This window comes from Cheilinus undulatus, linkage group 17 (assembly GCF_018320785.1).
Source record: "Cheilinus undulatus linkage group 17, ASM1832078v1, whole genome shotgun sequence".
NCBI lineage: Eukaryota > Metazoa > Chordata > Actinopteri > Labriformes > Labridae > Cheilinus > Cheilinus undulatus.
In genome coordinates, this window is record NC_054881.1 from 22,162,238 (window position 1) to 22,177,295 (window position 15,058).

General features: G+C 38.3%; 1 protein-coding gene across 1 annotated transcript; it reads left to right on the forward strand.

Annotated features, from left to right (window-relative positions):
* Window positions 1-8,414: 8,414 nt before the first annotated feature.
* Window positions 8,415-14,702, forward strand: LOC121525670 (zinc finger and BTB domain-containing protein 6-like). Its single transcript, XM_041811770.1, has 2 exons — window positions 8,415-8,732; window positions 12,103-14,702. Exons 1-2 carry the CDS (start codon window positions 8,424-8,426, stop codon window positions 13,135-13,137), a joined length of 1,344 nt encoding a protein of 447 aa, XP_041667704.1. The 5' UTR covers window positions 8,415-8,423; the 3' UTR covers window positions 13,138-14,702.
* The last annotated feature ends 356 nt before the right edge of the window (window positions 14,703-15,058 follow it).

Here is a 15,058-nt window from a genome sequence, read left to right on the forward strand (position 1 = left end):
TGAATCTACACAGTTCTTGTGGATGCTGATCCTAACTACAAACTAACTTGAGTAGTCTGTCTAGTTAGTCTGTTTTAAGGAGATATCACGTGATGACGCCGGTGAGCTGAAGGGAGCAGCAGTCAGGCGCATGTGGTTATCTGACTTAAAATTATGCTTTGAGCAAAACTTAAAATCCATAAAAGTTAACGCGCAGTTGGCTACATCAGAATATTAAACGGTGTGTGTGCTTAAATGCCTGGCAGTGGTCCTTTGACCAGAGCTACAGCAAAGAAAGACAGTGGCCACGCGGCTGAAATGTTTGGTGAAGAGGAAGACGTTCCTAATTGGGCTCGTCTTTTACTTGCTGAAATTAAAAAATGTCAAGGAGACCTGCACTGCAAGATTTGACAACCTGGATAAGGCTATTGTTCAGTTGAAAAAAGACTCCAAGGCTCTCAAAGAATTAATAACGCGGAAAAGCGTATCAGTTCTGTGGAGGATCAAGCCAGTTCCCAGGGGAAGGCAATTGGGGACCTGTCTAAAAATGTCAAGATTCTTCAAGAAAAGGTGCTGGATCTGGAAGCCAGGAATCAGAGAAATAATGTAATATTAACCGGTCTCCCCGAGGGTTTAGAAGCCGGCAGCATGCTCCTACCACTAGATAACATTCTCCGACATGTACTGAAGCGGAATGACACAACCCCCGCACCCGAGATAGAGCGTGCCCATCGCGCTCTGCGCCCCAGCCCGGACCCGGGGCGCCCTCCCCGGCACATCATCATACGCTTCCTCCGATGGAGCGACAGAAACGAGGTGATGAAGACTCTTGTGGCTGCTAAAGGCAAGTTGACATGGGATGGACATGATCTTCGCGTCTTCCAGGATTTACCGATGGAGATACAACGCCAACGAGATTCATACAGAGAGCTCCGCGGCACACTGCGCCGAGGGAACATAAGGCATGGCTTTTTGTATCCTGCCCGACTCATTGTGACCATTAACGAGGAGACTTTCATATTCAAAGAACATAAGGAAGCTGAGAAAGTTCTGATGGAAAAAAGACCCGACCTCTTTGGAAAATGACTTTTCCACAAAACACGAGAAGTAACTCTAAGTGGGCCATTGTGCCTCTCTCTCTCCACCCACACTACACTGATGTACCGTATGTGACGTATTATAACTCTCTGGGTTGTCATTATTCACAGCCATTAATCATAGCCTACTTTTTTGTTTTGATTTTTCAATTATGGATACTTTTTGTTAACTAAAAATGGGATCAGCTAATGTGGAAATTGGATTTAGATACGAGATGCAAGCCACTTTAATTTAACTTTCAATGGGTAGGCTATATAAAATTTGGTTAATTGCCAGACAGCTGAAAATGTTACCATGAATGACTAGATTGCCTTCATGCGCCTGATCTTCAGCTCCACTGTTTGTTTTTCTTCACGGATGGAGATGGGCCTTTCTCTATCTCAATGTACTTTTCGCCGCATTGCGCTTTGGCTTTGTCTTTTTTGTAATTTTGTACGTAGTCTTTTTTTGTTTATTTTTTGCTGACCCCCCTATTCTTAGTGGCATTGATAAGAACAGATTAGATAGGCTATGCTTCTCTTTCATCCATAATTATGTCCTGTAGTCTTTCAGAGTTAAGTAAATGGCTTTGAGTAATGTTAATTTAATTTCATGGAATGTAAACGGGATACAAAATAAGGTATAAAACCCTGACGCATCTGAAATCCCTTGGTTGTGATATTGCTATGATCCAAGAAACACATTTGAATGAGGTCAAATCCTTGAGATTAAAACAAAGATGGGTGGGACAGGTTTTCTTCTCACCTGGTACTGGGAATGGAAAAGGTGTATGTATTCTGATTGCCAAAAGAATTTCCTTTCAGTTACATGAAATATTTAAAGATAAGGAAGGGAGATATTTAATTCTGTCTGAAACTTTGCAAAATGTTAAATGTGTGCTTCTAAATCTATATTCTCCTAATACTGGACAAGCAGTTTTTCTAACATCTCTCTGTCCATTACTGTCCAAGCTGTCAGATTTGCCTATGATTGTTGGTGGAGATTGGAACCTAGTACCTGAGCCAGAAATAGACAGATCTAGTTGCCCTCTCCCCTCCGATAAGCCTCTCTCTATTGCTTTTGATGAATTTCTCAGTTTGTTGGGCTTAGTTGATGTGTGTCGTACACTGAAAAGCTCACAATTCCTACTCAAGAATTGATCATTTTGTCATTTCAAATCATATGCTTAATAATGTTATGGATTGTCAAATACAGAATACTATTATCTCTGATCGTGCCCCATTGGCACTTTCCATTATCCCTACATTGAAAACAACATTAAGGCGACCATGGAAATTTAACAATTCCCTTCTCAGAGACAAAGAGTTTGTGTCTCTTATCAAGAATAAAATTTCTGATTTTATTACTTTAAATGTAGATTCAGGTTCATCCATTCAAACAGTATAGGAAGCACTGAAAGCTACCAGCAGAGGCTGGATAATTAGTTATTCAACAGCCAAAAGGAAGCAAAGTATTGACGAGAGACACAAGCTACAGTTGTCATTAAAGGATTTGGAGAGAAAACATATGCAGAATCCAAATGAGTTAGGTATAAAAAGAGAATTATTCTTGGTAAAATCTAAACTCCAAACTTTCATTCATAATGAGACTGCATATGCACTGTACAGATTACGTAGGAAAATTTTTGAATCAGGTGACAAGGCAGGGAAAATGTTAACCTTAATTAAAACAAGTAGAGAGTAGTCAAGCCATATCCTCGATTAGATGCAGTGATGGGTCAGTTATCACAGACCTAGAGGGCATAAATGAGAGATTTAAGCAATATTACACCAAATTATACACTTCACAAGGTGATGTAAACTCTGTAGAAATGTTGGCGTCCAATCAGTATTCTTAACAATGACTGTAAGATTTATGCAAAAATTTTAGCCATAAGGTTATCCAAGGTTGTTCCTTCTTTGATCCATCTTGACCAATCCGGTTTTGTCAAGGGGCGCTTATCATCCAACAATATGAGAAGACTATATCATATTATTCATAAAGCAAGCTCTCTCTGTAGTCCTGCAGTAGCTATATCTTTGGATGCAGAGAAAGCTTTTGACCGGATAGAATGGCCTTACCTTTTTTTTACTTTGTCTAAATTTGGTTTTGGCCCAAATGCTTTAAAATGGGTCAAATCATTATATAATGGTGCCATTTCTACTGTGAAAACAAACTGTATTATTTCTAAACCTTTCTGCCTTTCCCGCTCTACACGTCAGGGCTGCCCAGTTTCTCTGCTGCTCTTTATTTTAGCTTTGGAACCCTTAGCAATTGCCATACACAGTAATCCAAAAATAGAGGGCATTGAAGTAGAGGACTTTAATTTTAAAAGTAGCTTATATGCTGATGACATTTTATTAACTTTAAGTAGGCTTTCACAGTCTATCCCAACAGTTTTAAACCTGATCAATTCATTTAGTAATTTTTCAGGTTACAAGATAAATTGGAGTAAATGTGAGGCAATTCCTCTTAATTGTAACACCTTTCTATCCGATTTAGGGGATGCTCCTTTTTTATGGAAATCTAATGGAATGAGGTACTTGGGTGTTAATATTATAGCCCCTATCTCCAAAATATATGGATTAAATGGCCCAAGCATATTAAAGAAAATAAGAGATGATTTGATTAGATGGTCTTCTTTACCATTGTCTTTGTGGGGAAGGACTGAGGTACTGAAGATGAGCATTCTCCCCAGAGTATCTTTTATTATGTCAGCAATTCCCTTGCAGTTTCCATCAAGATGGTTTAAGGAGTTAAGATCATTATTTTCATCATTTCTGTGGCGTAACAAAAAACCCAGAATAAGCCTGAAGAAACTCTCAATGTCCAGAAACAAGGGCGGTCTGGCTGTGCCAGATATTTATCAATATTATTTGGCTCTTAATTCCAGATATCCTATCATATGGGGATACGGTAACCATAACATAATAGGCAGCTGGGAATGGTTGGAGAGACAAATTATTGCTAATTCGAAAAACAAAATATCTTTGGCCTCTTTATGGTCTCATCCTACCCCTCCCAAGGGACTGAACAACCCAATTATCAGTTTCTCTTGTAAAATTGTTAAATTGATTCATAACAGACTCAAAATTACAGGTACATCTCTTCCTTCTTGCCCTCTCTGGCATAATCCCTTATTTTTAGCAGGAGGAAAACCACTAATCAACACTAGGTATAATCTAAACAATGCCTCTTTTTATTTTATCAACAGCTAAATTTTGCAATTAAAACTAACATGAAAAAGGGCATGCCTATGGCAACAGAGAAGGCACTAGATATTACGCTACAAAATGTAACAGCCAGGAAAGGTCAGGTCAGCAGTATTTATAAACTTTTGAGCCTCTCCACAGACCAGAGTAATTCAGCCTTACAAACTTGTTGGGAGAAAGACACAAGTGGCCCTCTCACCTCAGCCAAATGGCAAAGAATTTGGAAAAACTCTGCAATATCAAAATGTGTTTGATATAGAATAATTCAATTAAAAATTCTGCACAGGGTTTATATCACCCCTATAAAATGTAAAAAAAATGAATGTTGCTCTATCAGACAAATGCTGGCATGGCTGTGGTGGCAGAGGCACCTTGATACATTGTCTGTGGGAATGTCCTGCAGTGAACTTATTTTGGCTTGAGGTAACAAAAGCTCTCTCAGAGATGTTTCAGGTTGATATTCCTAAATGTCCTGTACTCTGTATATTAAGCGAAAATTTAGACGGTGTAGCTGTAACAACAATGAGATTTGTAACACTTGGTTGTCTTGCTGCTAAACGTAAAATTGTAATGAATTGGAAGGTTAGAGCTCCAGGCTGTTTTAGTTTGAATAGTTGGTTGGAAGAATTTATTGATTTAACTGGTATGGAAAGAGCAGCTGCCACTTTATGGCAGTTCGATCAGGGTTTAGATGGCCTATGGGATAAAATAAGGTTATATTTAAGTTCTTTACCAGTTTGAAGTATATTAACTATGAACTACATGTAGGTATCGATGCCCCCCCCCCCGCACATTTTTTTTTTCTTTTAATATTGTATGTTATTGTTGATATAAAGTGATGTGGGTTTTGTCAAGTGTTTGTTTTTGTGTTACTGCTTGTCTATTAAGTACTGTCTGTCTGAGGAAAAAAATATTAATAAAAAAAAGGCTATATAATGTGCCATTTGTATTACATATAAACATGTCTAAAGTGCCCTCGAAAACACGCAAAACTGAGTGCCCTCTTAAGTGGCGAGAACATGCTGTATGTGTCCTTTTTTTCTTTTCGCCCCTGCCCTTGAAAAAGTCTGTGCACACCACTGATCTCACACCTGATATAAACATATTTGATTTGAACTCTGAGACTGATTTTTGCTCCTTTTTGGTTGTTGCTTCTTGATTTCAGTGTGGTGCCCAGTAATTTATTGACCTTAATTAATACGTTTCTTAACAACTCTAATAATGATTAGGGATATTTTAACAATAACCAAACTCTAGCATTACAAATCCCAACACTGGCCTCTGTTGATGTGGTTTTTCTGGAGAAAAAAACATTCATTTTAAATGTCCCCTGCTGATTTACAAAAAAATAAAATTCCAGGAGAGCAGCTGACTAAAGCTTTCTGCAGAATTATCTGAAAAAGCAACAAGCCGAATCACAGACCTGACAACAGTAGTATGCACAGGAAAAGGCAAATAATGTACTGTAACATAATTTCAGCTGCACACAACTCTTGAATTTTGCATGAATGCTATTTCAAAGTACACAGCCAAACAAGGCAAGAGCTTTAGCACTTGACATTATGGCCAAAAATCAAATCTGTTCCATGTCTGAACTGGTTCTTCTGGTCCAGGCTCTATTCTTTGGAAGATTAAGAACTGGTGCTAGGTTAAACACTAGCTCTAAACCAGCCCAAGAACTGGCTTGGTGGAAATAAGGTGCAAGAAAATCTGCATGAAAAGTGACATAACATCAACCCACATGCCGTTTTGACTCACTCAGAAGATAATCTAGCAGAATTTAAACTTTTTTCTGTTATTTCTCTGAGCATTCACTAATTTTTGCACAACAGAAATTTAAATTCAGGCTTTATTTTATTTTTTTGCACAGTTTGCAAGCAAGGGTGCTCTTAAATTAGTGACTGTTGCAATCTGTTTTCAAATCAACCCTGACGATACCAGGCTGAAATACTTCCGCTCCCAGGCCCTCTTAGGAAAATAAATTAAAATTCTCCCATGGATTTTTATCTTTCAGTGGAACATTCTTATAAAACTAAACAGACTGTTTCTATCTATTGCACTACAATGATATTTGAAAGACAAAAATGAGGATAAATTCACAAAAACTTATAAACAAGAAAAATCCCCTTAAAGAAAAAGGCAGTGAAAGAGTTAAATGATTTTTGTGCATCCAAGCAGCACACACACACTGAATTTAAGATCCTCAGCAGACAGCAGCTGACCAGTACTCTGACTGAAGCTCCACTGCTTAAAGATACAATTCATCCTACATATGGAGCCCATTAAAGTCTCTTTTTTTCTGTGAGTAATTAAGGTTTTACATTTGTGGAAACAGGGACTAGCTGTTCTTTTGAGTTATCTGTAGTGTTTAACTATAAAGAGCATCCTCTTTCACCCACAGGATCCATCAGCTCAGGGTGAGCTTGCAGTAAGAGGTGAGGCTGGGTCATCATCTCTGGTATTTTTACCACATAGATTAAGGCTCCTTTAAAAGACCACAAGAATTTAAAATGATGGGAATTAATCTTGTGATTTGAGTCTAGCGTAAGTGGGGATACTGCACGCAGTCCTTGCAGGATTTTGTCAAAGGAATGGCCAAAGTGGGACATTGAAGGGGAATTCAGTGATGAAGGTCTTTTTACAGTGTACTTTTGGTGTCTCAGTCTGGGACAGCAGGTGTAACTGGGTTAACAGTGTTGAGACCACCCTTCCTCATACAATAAAGATGAGAAATGCATTATATAAATTGAACTTTATTTAATCTCAAGAAATTGTTAAGAGCATGCAGTCATTTTCAATGACATTGAAAGTACAACTAAAACAAACAGATGGTGATTTTCCATTTTTAGTGTCAACTTGTGGCACCTTGAGCTACAGCCAATCCTTTGATTGAGTCTGGTAATGACTGTCTGCCCAGTTTAATATAGAAGTGATGTAGGAAGGCAGGTTTACAGTGAAAGCTTTAAAGATAAATAGTATCCTGTGTCTTTCATGTCAGTTAACAAAGGCAAACTTTGTCACACAGGATGCAAAGATGAGTGGATTAGCTTTTGCCAGTGATAAACCTGATTGTGTCCTCATAATCCAAAACAGACATGAGGATAGCTTCAAATAATCTTTTTTCTACAAGCCAGAGGAAAACTGCCTGTCACTGTACAGATGTACAGTATTTTGTCCAGATTTTTTAAAGTAAATTTTTCATCCAACCAGATGCTTAGATATTTGTATTAAGAGCCCCACTCCATGACTATGGTTGTTGCATGTAAAATGTGAATTGCCTTTGCAGAGGAGCACGTATTTAGTGTTGTTTGCATTTAGGATTTGCTTCATTTTGAGTCATAGTGTATCTTGCAGGCGTTAGAGTGCTTGCCGTAGCACTTTGTTGGCCCTCTGTGCTGTGTCAGCAAAACAATACAAGACTGTATCATCAGCATGATAATGAGAATTACAGTTGAACAACAAAGAAACAACTATTGGTTAATAATGTAAAAAATACAGGACCTAATACAGAGCCTTGTGGAACCTCGTTTGAGTTGATTGACTAAAGATTCCAAAATTATAGAGTGACAGGACAGTTTAAAAATTGGTTGACAGTTATTGAGGTCATTTTACCACCGTCTTATGCAGTGTATTTCATGTGCACATTTACATACTTGAGGGATAACTCCATCTGTGATAGAGAAATTAAAATAACTTAAAATTAAATTATGGTACAACTTCAGGACATTGCATGAACATATATCAATGATGGTTTGAATATTAAGGGACTGTACTTTAGACAAGCTTATATCAGAACTCACATGCCTGCCTACATTGCAAACAGCTACAGTATATTATTAAAATTCATTGTTACTGTCTTTTAGAAAGTACTACATTGAAATGCCACTAAAAGTCTGTCAAATTTGGACAAAGGTGTTGTTTTGAACTTTGATCCCACCAACAACTAAACTGATGCCAATTCAGATTAAAAGGTGGCATCAGGAGTCAGCAAACAGATTCGAGGTGGGGCCTGTAACACCATGCATGTATACAGTTATACATGAATATTTTACTCATTCTGTCTATCTCACAGGTAGAGAAATGGACCACACCAAACTGAAATGTCATTAAGTTTGGATTTTAATCACTATATTCTTTTCAGTCCAGATAACCAACATGCCAAGGTCCCCTGACACACTACTGTTTCGTCTCCCGGCCTACTCTGACTCCATCCTCAACAAGATGAACGTTCTAAGGGAGAAACAACATTTCTGTGACATCACGCTCCTCCTTGGGGGTCTACCGGGGACCCCTGCCCAGTCTCTCCATTTTCACGGTCACAGAGTTGTCCTAGCAGCATCCTCTGATTTCCTGAGGGACCAGTTCCTGCTCCATGAGGGTCAGGCTGAGCTGAGGGTGGGAGCAGTCTCCAGTGTGGAGGTTGGGAGGAGGCTTCTACTGTCCTGCTACACAGGACTCTTAGAGGTGCACTATGAACTTTTCATCTGCAAGAAGTAAACAGAGCAGAATATCCAGGAAGTAGCTGTATCCTTAGGTGTTTTAAAGTCAGTTGATGTTTTATAGAAGCTTTCCTGTTACATGGTACTGTCAGTAAAGGATGATTGTGAGCATAACAGATTATTTTAATTAATATAAAACCAGTAAAGGACAAATATCAGGAGTAACATGACTGAAATAAAAGTAAGAAACAAAAATGCTCCAAAAACAAAAATGGAAGTTAAACGAAAGTAAAAGATGACTGAGCATACTTAACCTGTGGTTGTAGTTTTGTTTCTGTTTTAGTATTTCTTTACCATGAAAGTGGAAGTTTGGTCAGTAGACCATTGGTTCTTCCTTTTTAACATTAGTTTTGTTTCTTTATTTTACAAAAAACTCAAATCACCTTCTGTTATCAAACGTTTTCCTTTCACTGTCCCCTTACTTCCTTAAAGATCTATAACAAGTTCTTTTCCTGTATTTAAGTTCATGTCGTGTTTTTTTTTTCCTCTCTTTTTTATGGAAGAGGATTAGGGACACAGGTGAAGGAAAAAATAATGCTGGGCACTTCGAGATTAATGTTGAAATCATGAGAAAAAGTTGAAATGTCAGAATAAAGTTAATATTTTAAGAATTAAAGTATTACAAACGGTGGATCTTAGATACTGTCTTTATGAACTAAAAGAGAAACAATCTCTTTGTTGTAAAAGCCAGTTCCGAAGTATAGTTTCACATGTTCATTGACACAAGGCATTTTGTACAGAAAGTCAAGACTTGTTGTTTGTAATTGTCTTAAATACTGGTACATTAACAGGAAGGACATTACAGTGGTCATCTCTCTTTACCTCTTCCTCTACCTCAGATCAGCTGCAGATGTGCACAGGACTCGACCTTGATGTGTAATGGGATAACCAGGGGAAACTGATCACTCATTTATTGATCATGAATACCTTTCTGCAAATTCTAAAAAAGTAAAACAAAAAGCAAAAAAGAACACTTTGGCACATGTTGTCTTTTTTGAAACTGGAGTTAACAGTATGTGTATACGATAATACATGAAGACATTCGGCACCACGTTGGTTTTTGTATGGAATTTATAAAAATCATGTTTTCATTGCTGCTGTCAAGCAGCATCCCCACACATCCCTTCAGAAGTGTCAGTTCATTTGTTTACATAGATTTTGATTATCCCATGCAAATGCATCGCATTACTATATAGGCTACTAGGCTATATTCTACAAACTATTACAAGAGGATCCTGTGTTTATGAGCTATAGGAGGAAGAATGTCACTGTTTTTAAATCCAATTCTGGTGTATAGGCAGATACAACAGTAAACAACGTCAGTATAAACACATTTAATGAAGGTAAGCATTAAGCTGCTGCATAAAGGCAGCAATGAAAACACATGATAATTTTTATTTCTAAATTCCATACAAAAATGCAATCTAGTGCCTATCATGCTTTGCAGGTGACATTGTCTTCATCTGTCATACACATACTGTTAACAAGTGCCAAAGTGCTCCTTTTTTGTTTTTGTTTTTTTGTTTTTTGTTTTTTTTTTGACACTTTATCATTTGTTGCAAGCTGTCTTGTATCAATGAATGTGTGAAGCTATACCTCATTATTGGATTTGACAAGAAAGAGACTCTTTCTCTTTTAGCTTATAAACAGAGTCTAAAATCTGTAGTTTGTAATAGTAAGTCTTGACTATTTTTTGGTGATAAAAAATGACTATTATAGATCACTGGTGCATCAGTTTAGTGTTGGTATTAGCCTATATTGGCCCTCTTAGCAGACAACAGCTGATCAGCAAATAATGTGTCATGAACTAATGTCAAAAGTAGAAATATATCTGTTGTGTGCATCATTTTAATCATGGTTTCTGGCCAAAGTTATAATATTATATTTATATTAGTGCTGTCAAACAATTAAAAATTTTAATCAGATTAATCAAAAGGTTGCTGTGGAATAATTTTGATAAATCATGATTAAATATTATTCATTTTTAATCTATATTAATCGCATTTCATTTTGCATAAGCAAACAGACTCAAGAAAGAAGGGAATATATATGCCAGGGCTATTCAATTACAAATTCAACTGGGCCCAACATGCTGTTTAGCTTCTTCCATATGAGTTGGTTAGTCACTACCAGATCAACGGCCCATTTGCGCATGCACAGCGGATGGACGGTAACCCTACTCGGACAAACTGCCCGAAATGCATTGCTAGAGACATTTCAGGGATTTTGAGTCATTCTGTGCTGTATATGAGTTAATTGCGTTAAAATTTTTATAAATTTTTAATCAGATTAATCATGATGATGGATTAATCTGCATTAACACGTCAATTTTGACAGCCTTATATAATATAATATAATATAATATAATATAATATAATATAGACATACAAAAATCCATTATTGGAGTGTTTGTTCTGCAACAGACTTTACAGGCATGTTTTGGGGACCTCTGTGACCAATATAAACTTGGCCTAAAAGGGTAACATATGTCCCCTTTAACATAGTGCATTATTATCAGTATTTTACATTGACATAAATCCACAATTAACTAGTTAAATTAGCACAGTAAAGATAAATACCTTGACTAAAAGTAAAAACTAAAATGTAAAAATGCATCATTGCCTTAAACTCAACTAAAATGTTCTGAGTTTTCATTAACTAAAATGAGACTAAAACTATAATGGTTAAAATGACTAAAATTTGACTAAAACCAAAATAACCCTTTTAATCTAGACTTAGACTAAATCTAAATAGCCACCATGATTAACACTGGACATAAACCAAATCTTTCTTCCTCTCCTAGCATTCTTGTGTGCTTTTTGTGTTTACACACAGCCCTGCAATCCCATGCCCTTATATAGGCCTAAAGGGGGAGTTACTACATTTATTAGGAAAAATGTACATGAGCTGCATCTTACGAGCACATGGCATTTAAAAGTTTAAAACACATAAGGGAACAATTCAGCAGTTTTTAAACATACCATCTCTTCAAAACAAATTTAAGAAACAAGACCTAATGCCTTAAAGATTTAAAGTCCAACAAAAGAGGCTTGATGGTTGTTGTAAGTGAAAGGAAAAAAATAGGGAAACTGGATAGAAAATTTTTACTTTTTAAGTGGCCTGATAATTTACAAATTAGTCTGTCTGCTTCATTTCTAGACTGCCTACCTTTTGATATCTTTTTCCACCTGTTATAAGCAGGTCAAAATTGTTATCTGACTTGTTAGGTGAATGCAGCTTATGCATTTAATGAGACATTTTTGATTAGAAATAAGACCTGTTCACTTGCTTTGGTTTGAGTTTTTAACAGCATGCTTTTTACATATGTCACCCAGGTGCCTCTGAGGGAGCTGGTGAGCTACCTGACTGCAGCCAGTGCGCTCCAGATGACCCAGGTTGCTGAGAAGTGCGCCCAAGCCATCTCCAAGTACCTCAGCCCCACACTGGCCTTCTTAAGACTTGACAGAAACACAGATGTGAAAGAAATCCATCAGCCAGACAGATGTCAGCTGAACTCTAACTTAGAAAATAAGGAGGAAAGAGACACAGCCCAGCCTGGCTCCAGCAACCAGGAAGCAAGCACTGAGGAATGTAAAATGGCTGTGATCCAGTCCAAGACGAGGGTCATCCAAGGGCATGAGGTGGAAAATGAAGAAAAGGAGGTCAGAGATGATGACAAGAAAGAGATTTCTACCGGTGAAGCATGTTGTCTCTCCACACTGGAGGAAGCTGAAGACATCATGTCTCACACAAACAACCAGTCATATCGAGGTGATAAAATTATAGGTGGTCCAGGATGTAGACAACACCCTCCTACACCTACCTCAGTTGATAAGAGAGGATGTTCTGCTCAACTTGTAGACAATTCGCAGAAACAAAATGAGGAAGAAGAAGAAGAGAAAAGAGAAGAAGAAATGTTCCTGCTCACAGCTAAATTCCAAGAATGTGGAGAATTGACCTTCTCTGATCTCACTGAAGATTCTGACAGCCAGTTGGTTCAGAGGCCATACCTGTGCAGGAGGTGTGACCGAGTCTTCCAGCACCTGGAGAGCTATGTGGGCCACCTAAAGGAGCACAGACAGTACCTGTGTTTGGTCTGTGGGAAAGGATTTTCCCAAAAGAGCAACCTGACCCGACACATACGGGTCCACACCGGTGTCAAGCCTCTCCGATGCCCGCTGTGCCACAACACGTTCTCCCAGAAAACCACCCTGCAAGACCACTTCAACCTGCACACAGGAAACAGGCCTCATAAGTGCCATTACAGTGGTGTGCAGCCTGCTCACAAGCTGGGCCTCAAGTGCCATCTAAAGGGCATTCATGGTGAGGGAAGCCTGCAGAATGTACTGGAGGAGGCTGTGGACTTGTGAAGTTATTGTGCTGAAACATTGCTTTTACCAAAGTTTAAAGTGTAATTGCTGCTGACCCTACTTGCTATGAGCTAACTATCTAAAAGCCAAAGTCCAAAATAATTGGGACATTGTGTGTAAAGTGAATAAAATGGAATGCAGTGATTTGCAAATCCTTTTAACAAAGACAAGATATTTGATGTTCAAACTGATCAATTGTATCATTTTTTTAAACAGACACACATTCTGAATTTGATGCCTGCATTATGTTCCAAAACAGCCGGAAAAAGGGATAAAGAAAAGCCTGAGAAAGTTGTTAGACTATCGAAAAACACCTGGAACATTCCACAGGTAAGTAGGTTACTGAGAGCTACATACAGGTTTTGGATCAACATATGCTTCCATCCAGCTGTCTGTTTGAGGGGTGTCTCTACCGAGCTGTAGTAAAATTTCAGGTTTGACCTTTACTGACCTTACTCAACTGTTCAAAGTTAGGATCCTCAAAAAGGCCCAGTCTATCCTGGCTGATCGCAACCATCCTTTATTTTCTGAGTTTAAGCTGCTGCCATCCGGTCGCAGATTCAGCCTGCCAGCATGCAGGACAAAAAGGCTAAAAAACTCTTTTGTCCCCGCTGCCATCAGCTTTCTAAAGAGTTGGCTGAAGCCCGGGTTATTTCTTATTATGTTTTATTGTTGTATTGCCCACTGTCTCTTGTGCTTCTATTTACTGTGTCATTCATGCTGCTTTAATGATTGACCTGGATGTCTGTCTTGACTGCTGGTTGCGAAACAAATTGCCCTTCACAGGGATAATAAAGTGAACCTTAAACCTTGAGCCACATTCTTCACAAGTTACAACGGCATGGCTTCACAATAAAAGAGCGTAGGTGCTAGACCGGCCTGTATGCAGTGCAGACCTTTCAATACTTCAACAACTAGTTGAATTCGTGGTTTGGGCATCTGATTAGGGTGCCTCCTCGATGCGTCTCTGTGGAGTTCTTCCAGGCACAGCCAAATGGGAGAAGGTCCCGGGATTGTGTGTAATTGTTTTATAGTTAGGTTTTGCATTTGAAAAACAAACTCCATTTCTTTGTTACTCATTGCATTAGTTAGTGAATCTGACATTTCTGAAACACACTATTTGTTTAGTTGTTTGTATTTCTGGTGGTGAACAGAAGAAAATCTATGGCTAGATTTAAGTGCCAAAAAAATAATAATTTTTGCACTATCCCAGTAAGCCACGAGATGGCGCCAGATAACCACTGATAAAAAGAAAAACAATGTGGGTGTGGCTATCTGATATATTTACTTCTTAAAGGCACAAAACAGATCGAAACGTAAACAAATCTGGTAGAGGACACATGTGGGATTATGGCACTTTTTTACTTTAATGTCGACATTGGGAAAAACCAAAACGAATTCTATTACTTTTATCACCCTCTCAGCGATAGACAGGTCTTTAATATGGATAACTACCTATCAAGTTTAATTTTTCATAACCTTCATTTACGCCAAGTGCTTCGTTGTAAATAACAGTTTTGATCAAACATTCAAAACGGATCCTTTACTATTTTACTGATATGAAGTATTTTGGATGCTGAACATGAGACAGCAGACCAGCTGATGTTGCGTCCAGCTTGCCTGCCTGTCTGCAGGTCTGTCCGAGGGCATCGAGGCTCGGAAGGGATTAATCATTGCAAACCTTTCCAACAAGCTTTCCTCCGCCTGGAGTCCAATTACATAACCGCGTTATACAATGAAATACATCTCCAGTGAAACAGAGACAGAACAAGTTTATCAACGCGCCGGAGACAGAAACGTGAGGGTGGAGAAGGGAGGTGTATCCTTATCTGCCCTTGCTGACGGTACTGGTCTCTCTTCTCATCGACTTCTCCGTTCGTCTTCCTCCTCCTCTTCCGTGTGTTTCTGTTGCGCCAGGGGA

Bases quoted from the DNA above. Each gene is read 5' to 3' on its own strand.
- LOC121525670 (XM_041811770.1), top strand. From the start codon at position 8,424: ATGCCAAGGTCCCCTGACACACTACTGTTTCGTCTCCCGGCCTACTCT. The intron at 8,733-12,102 runs GTGCACTATGAA...TATGTCACCCAG, and splicing joins GCTACACAGGACTCTTAGAG to GTGCCTCTGAGGGAGCTGGT.